The sequence below is a fragment of the Quercus lobata genome, chromosome 9 (assembly GCF_001633185.2).
Source record: "Quercus lobata isolate SW786 chromosome 9, ValleyOak3.0 Primary Assembly, whole genome shotgun sequence".
In the NCBI taxonomy this organism is placed as follows: Eukaryota; Viridiplantae; Streptophyta; class Magnoliopsida; order Fagales; family Fagaceae; genus Quercus; species Quercus lobata.
The window spans coordinates 49574799-49583628 of record NC_044912.1 but is presented as its reverse complement, the minus strand read 5'-3'; the positions used below and the strand labels follow the sequence as shown (position 1 = coordinate 49583628).

The following is an 8830-nucleotide window of genomic DNA, read 5'->3' as shown; positions in this document are numbered from 1 at the left end:
ATATGCACAAAAAGAATATAAGGTGTAGCCTCGGTTTAAATGTTAAAATTGGTGTGTACATTATTGGATTTAATGTTAAATCAAACAAATAAAATTGGTGTGTACAATATGAGGCAAATCAAGAAATTTACATGATTGCAAGCTTGTTTTCTAGGAGATGTGGGAGTTATATGATGTGACTCTTTTGGTGATAGTCTCTTTCGAATTCTATGTGATGAATTTTGTAGAAATTGTGATTGATTTCTATTTACATATTATCTCACATATTTTTCAAGCTTTTGCTAGTTGCACATACTACACAAGTTATTTTTTGCTAAACTTGGTACATTATATTGTGTGTGTTCTTGTTGTGGCCATCCAAGATTACATGTTCCTGGATTTTGATGCAAAATGTCTTTAATATTTGAGATTTGAGGACAAATTGATTGAAAATTTTGTTTTTGGAAGATCTAGGTTGAATTCAAGTGATTTTGAAAAACTTTTAATCTCATACTCATGCATTTTATTCATGAAATATTGTGCTTTGAAGAGTTTCTGCATTAAATTGCTCTATTTTTTCAAAAAATTGATTTTTCCATACATCATTTATGTTTAGGATTCACATGCATTGCATTGTTTTTTGTATCCATCTTGTAGTTTTGCAGTCATATCTCTCATTGTTTTCACACATAACATACATACACTTTGCTAAATTGGGTACTCAACTTGATTTAAAAATTGATTGATTAATTTTTGAGTTATGTACTTTATAGTATATGCTATTTTTATGTGTGAACTGTAGAAAATATTTTTTTTAAGAGATATGATGGATAATCAATGTGCAAATATTTTCTCTACTGATGCAACTGTTTATGGGTCACATAGTGCCATGTTTGCATTTTATTGAAAGAGAGAATATTTTTCTTCATGTGTATCCTCAACTTAGTTTTTTTTTTTAAACTTAGTTTGTGTCTTTTTCTTTATCCCCAACCCCTTTATTTTTCCCCAAAACTGTTTTTCCCAAAACTTGTTTTGTTTTTCCTATTTTTATAGAGGGGGAAATTTTTTTTAACCTTTGTGGTTCTTAGGGGGAGTTGTTGCTCTTCATAGGGGGAGTTGTCTCTATTTTCTCTTACTCTGTTGCGTATATTTTCTGTCTACCTTCTGATTAGGTAGACTTTGTCAATACGTGACAAAAAGGGGGAGACATAGATGACCTGTTTGTTTTGTTTAGGGGGAGAATATAAAAAACTTTTTGTTGTATCTAACTTAGGGGGAGAGTTAGTTTATTTTTTTTTATATTCTGTTTCATATTATTGTTTATATGTCTTTCTTTCCACACATGCAGTGATGTGTTTGTTGAGTGTTTCAGGAAAGACAGGTGCATTCTGATCAAGACCTTCTACCTCTTCTTGCAACTTCTAGGTTAGGAGTCTCAGATTGAGATTTGTGATGTAATTGAGCATTTTATTGTATTGGGTTGTTCTTGTATTTGAGTATTTCATTTTGTATGAAAGTTTTGTTATGAATTGCCAAAAGGGGAGCTTGCTAGGTTCTAAATGTTTAGAACAATTGGCAAATCGTGAACACAAACTTGTCTAAATATAGATCTTAGAGTCTATAGGTATTATTAGACAATGCTCAAGGTGATTCAAGTCAAGATTCAAGAACATACAAGCTGTAGGCAGAAGATTTCATAATCTGTATGGTTCGATCGATCGAAAGACAGACTCGATTGATCAAAAGTCGTATCTGCAGAATTTTAATTAAACCCAAATAGCAGTTCAAGCCCATTAAGGATTAGAGTTTCTAATCTACTTCTCCCAGTATATAAAGGAAACCCTAAGCACGTTTTTATGTGGCTTTTCAGAGAGAAAACAGTGTGCCTCTTTTGTATTTAGGGTTTTGTTCCTAAAAAGCTCTCTTATGTCTTCTACCGGTATTATTCCTTGAAAAAATCTCAAGATCCGGTATTGTAGAAGTTGCTGCCTTCTCTTGTCATCAAAGGTGTTGATGATCTAAACCTTCAAGGGTGGTCTTAGAGTCACAAACATGAGAGTTTGTGTTGCTAAACCTTTGAGTGGGATCTCAAAGTCATAAACGGGGGTGTTTGTGTTTTTGCAAAGGCCAAAGAAAGAAGGAGTCCGTAGATTCGGAGTTTGCACGTGATCGTGTTAGTAAGTTCTACTGGTGGGTAGCAATAAGAAGTCGAGCATGGGGACTTGTAAGTCTTATTGTATGAACTTCGATTCTTTCTTGTGGATTTACTTTTTACCTTGAGGATAGCTAGGTTAAATCCTCCCCAGGTTTTTTATCGGTTTGGTTTTTCTAGGTGATCATATCATTGTCTTATTTATTTTCCGCTGCTATGCATGATATGATTGTTTGATTGTGATAACCTAGATTTGGAATTTGGACTAAGTAACAACTTGGCTAATTAACTAGGTTAATCCAATTGTATTTTAAGGGGTCCAAAAAACTAACATATGCAACCATACTATTCATGGGTTGTAAAGAAAAAAAAAAAAAAAATTAATCTTGTGGTTGTGTGTAAAGAGAAAAAGATAGTGGGAGGAAAGAGAGAGAAGATTAGTTTTTCTTATTTTATTTAGGTAGTTTATATTATTTATTGGGTTGTATGTAAAAATAAGAGCTGAGATGTTGGATAAATTGTAAAATGAGTTGGTAAAATAGATAAAGTGGTGTTTGAAGATGCAAAAAAAAATATATATATATATATATATATATTTTTTTTTTTTACATCCTCGGATGCTAGTGCTCTTATAATTGATGGCAAAATTCAGATTTGGATTTAATTTTAGAAACTTTAAGTACAACTTTATATGAAACAATAAAAGGCCAACAACACTAAAAGAGCCCAACAAGAAGGCTCGAAATTGACTGGCCCTGATTGAACACTAACTCGTAGTGCTGTACAGTGTATAAGTCTTTTTTTTTTTTTTTGATTTTTTTTCTTTGATGAATCTGTACACGGGTTTTCTACATCCTGAATGTGTGTGTATATATATGTTTTGGTTTTTTTTAGAACCGATATATATGTTTTAATTAAACATATAATTTTAAATTATATATATTATTTTATGATTTATATTTTGTACATATTATATTAATATCTCAAAACACTTTTTTTTTTTTTTTTTAAACAATCATGCTTACTTTCATTTCTACCTCATTAATGCGAAGCCACCTAATTTACGATGACAAAATACGTCCAATCTGCCCTCTTGTCATCTGATTAGTCTCGCTCTTGCCCCAAAGTGAGGGGGGGCAAGGACAAGGCACCTATAATCCAAACCCTACTTTGTTAGTTGCCAAAGTTCTTGTACTACCACAAAAAATACACAATTTTTGCCAGAATTTTCCTATACTATGATTACTTGTCACTTTCACATGAACCTATTAATTTTTTTTTTTTTTTTACCAATCGCAGTCAATTACATAAGGTATTTGTGGAAAAAATTATGCATTTTTTTTTGTAGTACTTTATTTTTTTGCTGTTGCCATCCCCAGGCTAAATAAAGAAAAAAAAAACTAACAGTTTGGTTTGGTCTAGAAAAATCCCTAACCCTGACCCAACAACACCGACTGAACACACTTGCTCATCTCCATTGAGGCCAGAATTGCAATTTTTCTTTTTCTATAAATTGAGTAATAATTCTACAACTGTTCTCATAGTTTGAAATAATATCCTTATTCCTAGCAATGAATCTCTGGGAACAACATCTGCGTTTAAGAACAAACATGACCAAAACGAAAAGATGGATATGAAACCCAAACATCAACGTTTACAATATTGAACTCAAAGGAACATACAAGACAGATTACACATAATAAAATGCAATAGTGTACTTAAACACATTTATGTGGCCCTTGAACAACATTTTAGACACAACTTTTCAGCAACTAATCGAGGCATTTATTTTATGTGATATGTTTAATTTCCTAAGGCTCCAGAATGATCCTCCCAAAAATTTTGTTTTCAGCATTCTTTGCCCAAGCATCTTCAGAATTGCTCAACGAGTACTTAGAGTCAATCACTGTCTTCACCTTCCCTTCCTTGACTAACTTGACAAGAAAATCCATATTCTCAGCCTTGCAACTAAAGAGAACTGGTATTAGCAGCTTCTTTGTGAAAGTAAGTTTCTTTAGAGCATAAGCCTTGACGGAACTAAGTGTAGGCTTTACATCAAAAATCTTTCCATTTGAAGCCAAATGGGGCTCAAAACTTGACCAAGAAGTCGGTTCTCCACAGTGAATCACTATGTCATATTTCTTACCAGATGGGCTTTTCAGAGCTTGCCCATCTGGGGTGGTTTGGTCAACAACCTCATCAGCACCTAAGCTCTTGGCAAGGTCAATGTGTTCAGGTGCACAGGTTGCTGTAACATGTGCATTTCCAAGCTTTGCTAGTTGAATTGCATAGTTACCAACACTTTCTGAGCCATTAGTGATGAGAATGTTTGTGGGCTTTTCGGTTCCATCAAGCTTGAGACCCGCAGAGTCGGTGAGTGCTTGGTGAGCCATCAGACCAGCAGACGGAATGCCTGCACCTTCAGCTGCCGAAACCTCTAATGGCCTAATTACTGTCAAGTTCGCCTTAGCCACAGCAAACTCAGCTAGTCCACCTCCATTCTGTCAATGTATAAAATGCAAAGATGGATGTACTTGAATCAATAACTAAGGTGTGTGTATGGTGCTGGTGAAGCATATAATCATAAAGATAAATATAAATTCAGCACAATTGGATTTGCTAATATGCATGCATATGCAATTTCCCAACATTTCATATATTCCCTAAAGCTTAGATAATTCACCCATAATAGAAAATGATGTACAAATTAAAATTTTCTGTCTTATTTTTAGTGTTTCACTTTATGTTCCACTAATTATAATATATCACATGTCCTTTTTTATATATTTAATTCATTTTAAACTTTGGTTATATTATAAAAAAAGAAAGTAAAAAACATGTCATGACAAGTTCGGGTTGATATGTAAAGCATAATATTTAATACTAAAAGTAGAATATAAAATCTTTATCCAACATGTATATTTTTTGTAAAACTTCTAAGTTGTAACATTAACTACTCATTTTAAAGGTAATCCTCTTCATGAGAATTTTTTTTTTTTTAAATTATTTTATTCTATAGTTTCCTCTTTTTAATTGGAAACTACAAGTCATGAAGTAGAGTTCATTATTATGAATTTTCCCACACCCTTTCCCTTTAGCCCATAAGAACAATCTGAGAAATTAAAAATAAAATCTCTTATTAACAAGAAAACTTCTTGCACATAATGTGTTACAAACTTTTATTTTTAAAATTGAGAACGTAACTTAAAGTCACATTTTCAATTTATAATTAAAGTAACACACTGCGTGAAATAAACAATACCCATTAACAAAATTAGTGAAACAAGTACGAGGACTTAACAGCAAAACCAAGCATAGCTATGACTTTGTCACCAGGTTTGACATTTTTTACTTCTGATCCAACGTCAACGACCTCTCCTCCAATATCAGTACCTGTTCCAACAAAGAATATCTTGATCAATAATAAAAAATTAAAAAATAAGAAATAAATTTTATTTAAACAAAAAAAAAAAAAAACATTTGAATCAACTTATATATATATAATTGAATAATTTTGCAATGCTTCCAGAAAATTTAGAACACACAATTAACTATCATGAAACTTGGACATTCAATTGAATAAATTTAATATACAAGAAAGAAAACTCATTTTTTAGGGTAATACTCCCAATCAGTATTTGATGGTCATAAGTAAGTCAAATTAATTACCATTTATCCAAAACTTAAAAATTTTGGAAAGTAGAAAACTTATAATCATGCAAATATTATTCTAGCATTTTCTTCATATGTGAGTTCAAGATTTCTCTTCAATGAGCAGGTCGAAATACAATATGGCCTGTTTTGATATCAAATAATTTCCTTTCGCCATAAAAACTCGAGTTGATAAGAAGTGAGAACAAAATTGTGTAATTATTTATTCTAACAAAGTCAGTGTTAGAATTCGACCTAACAACACAAACTAAAACTTTGAATTGAGAGAACTTGAACCTATAGACGTAAATGAATGTATGGAAACACATCACCTATTATAATAATGGTTAAATAGTTACATTTAATTCTTTTTTCTTACTTGTTTAAACTTTTAGAACAAATTATAATTTATTATTGTATCAGAGAAAGTAATTTGAACTCGAATAATAATGGTTGATTAAATTCACCACAACATAACAGTTTAATCCTATGAGCTCTGAGATACATAGTAAAATCTAGGTAAATGAATAAAAAAAATAAAAAATACCAGGTATATAAGGTAATTCACGAGGAAACAAAGGCTTCACACCGCCCTGCTGAATCACCCAATCAATAGGACTAATACTGGCTGCTTCCACTTTAATCAAAACCTCATCTTCTTTTGGAGTGGGAACTGGGACTTCAACATACTGCACCAGCAATTAAATAATTAGTAAATTAATTGCAATAAAAGTTAGATTTTTGTACATTTTTAAGTTTATTTTGATGGACTCCCAAAAAACAAAAAAAAATTCCCTCACTTTTTAACCAAGCAGTAAAGCAGACCCAAAACTTACTAAAATGCACTAATTAATATAGCTTATTATGTAACGCTTTATTGCTCTTGAAAAAAGATGAGCAAAATGAAAGTGACAAGCTCAATGATACAATGTTTCATCAACTCTGCCTTGAAACATTGACTAGTTCTTTAGTTCAAAGGCTTAACCTTAATCAGTCTTCCACTTGATCCTTTCTCAAATTTCAAAAGTGATCTTCAACTTCAACTATAACGTCGAAACATTGCATGTCTTTAATTGAAATTAAGATGAACCATGAAACAAGTAACCAACAAACTAGCAAAGTTTCCAAACCTCCCTTGTGATAAAAAAAGAGAAATTTAACTGTGTGCACATGGGTATGCACGTTTCCAGCTACTCAATGAATGAATATGGTGACAAGGGGAAAAAAAAAGTCAAATCCTCCAAATTGGGTGACAACAAAACTGAAAACGTGATAAACGTTTTTATCATAAAATTAATCATTTTAAATTGTTACAATGAAATAATGAATTTAATTATTTAATCTAACACTCTTCATTCATACATGTGAGTTTAAACTATCATTGTTAATTAGGACCTAACATGTGGTGGGTTTTTAGTGTCCGTTTAGCAAAAATTATTTTTGCTAACTTATTTTACTATTCGGTTTATTTTTGCTACTGTTCATGGATTCTACTGTACTTTTTGGTACTATTTATAAGTCCCACTATACTATTTCAGCTAACTTTTACCTTTATCTACAGTACTTTTAACAAAAAATTTTCAGTTTCAACAAAATAAACAGATCCTAAATGGACCCTTAAAATGAATGTTAGGTGGAAATAGAATTGAAACCGATAACTTCTTTCTATGACACTATAATAAATTGCTAATTGTCCGAAAAGTTTATATTATAAAAAATGATAAAGTTAATCTAATCCAACACTTTTTCCTCCATTACATTCTTTGTCTGAAGAAAAAAAGCACGAACTAACCCTTGCATCACTGAAAGTTCTTTGTCAGCCATTACAAGACATTAACATAAAAATTTTCAAACTGTGAATTTGAAAGAACCTCAAACAAAACTTATAAATAAGAGAGAGAGAAGGAAAATTAAAGAAATGGATATGGAAGTAACCTTCAAATCACTGGGTCCTCCACCACAATTAGTGTAATGAACTGCGTGCATAAGCTTGCCTGCCATACTCTCTCTGTTTACAGAAGAAAAGCTTAACGTGAGTTTGTGTGTGTTTATGTGTGAGGTAGGACAAGAAGAGGACTAGATAATAGAGGTTCTCTATTCAAAATTTTTTGGGGTGGCTTTATAGTAGAGCGAGAACTTCGGGTAAAATTGGTGAATTGGTGATGGTAAAATTGAGTAAACTAGGATTATTGGATTTCTTATATAATAACTCCACGCCATTGACTTTGGACTGAGTAGTGTGCAAAAAATGTAATATTGTCCTAATAAGAAGTTCTAGCATGACCATCACAGCAGCTGTGAAACGCAAGAGAATAAGTATTGACATGAAATGAGCCGTAAGATATTAAGATATCAATACATCTAAGAAGACTCTCTATTTTATTATCTGTAAATAATTACTCAACATTTTTCTGTCCACCAACAGATGCTCTAAAGGCATTAATTTAAAGAATACTATTAAAAACTTTTTATTGGAAAAAAAACAATTAATTATTTTGACAACTTTTTATATTTCTACTAAAAATAGTGTTAAAACTTTTCTAAAATGGTTTATTAATAATTATCACAAAGACACCGTTAACGGAACTATTTTATAAAATTACCACCTTTTCTTTTCACCATTCCCAATCAATCACTTCAACAAGTTTTGATTGAGTGAAAAAAATGGGGAAACCTGTAGTACTATTGATATCAAATAGCTGTTAATTTAATCCCTCTTTGTCTCTCTTTTAATTTTTTTATTAAATAGTTTAATCAGCTAGCATATGCCACCACACCGGCAGTGATCCAAAGAGCCACTAGAGGACACAATCTTCACCGATTATCTGTGCATGTTGTTTTTTTGATGAACAACTTTGTGCATGTTGTTAAGCCATTGACATTTTCATTTAGACTTAGTGTGCATTTGGATTTGGATGAAAATTATAAATTATTGTACTATTTAATTTATTTTTGCTACCATTTATGGGTCCTACTGCACTTTTTGTACTATTCATGAGCCTCACTGTACTATTTCAACTAATTTTTACCTTTATCTATAGTACTTTC

At 31.6% G+C, this 8830-nt stretch overlaps 1 protein-coding gene across 1 annotated transcript; it reads right to left on the bottom strand.

Moving 5' to 3' along the window:
- Nucleotides 1–3605: 3605 nt before the first annotated feature.
- On the bottom strand, nucleotides 3606–7888 carry LOC115960541 (chloroplast envelope quinone oxidoreductase homolog). The gene is made up of 4 exons (XM_031079475.1): nucleotides 7718–7888; nucleotides 6330–6471; nucleotides 5433–5524; nucleotides 3606–4632 (listed from the first exon to the last, which is right to left on the bottom strand). Exons 1-4 carry the CDS (start codon nucleotides 7781–7783, stop codon nucleotides 3943–3945), a joined length of 990 nt encoding a protein of 329 aa, XP_030935335.1. The 5' UTR covers nucleotides 7784–7888; the 3' UTR covers nucleotides 3606–3942.
- Between the last annotated feature and the right edge of the window lie 942 nt (nucleotides 7889–8830).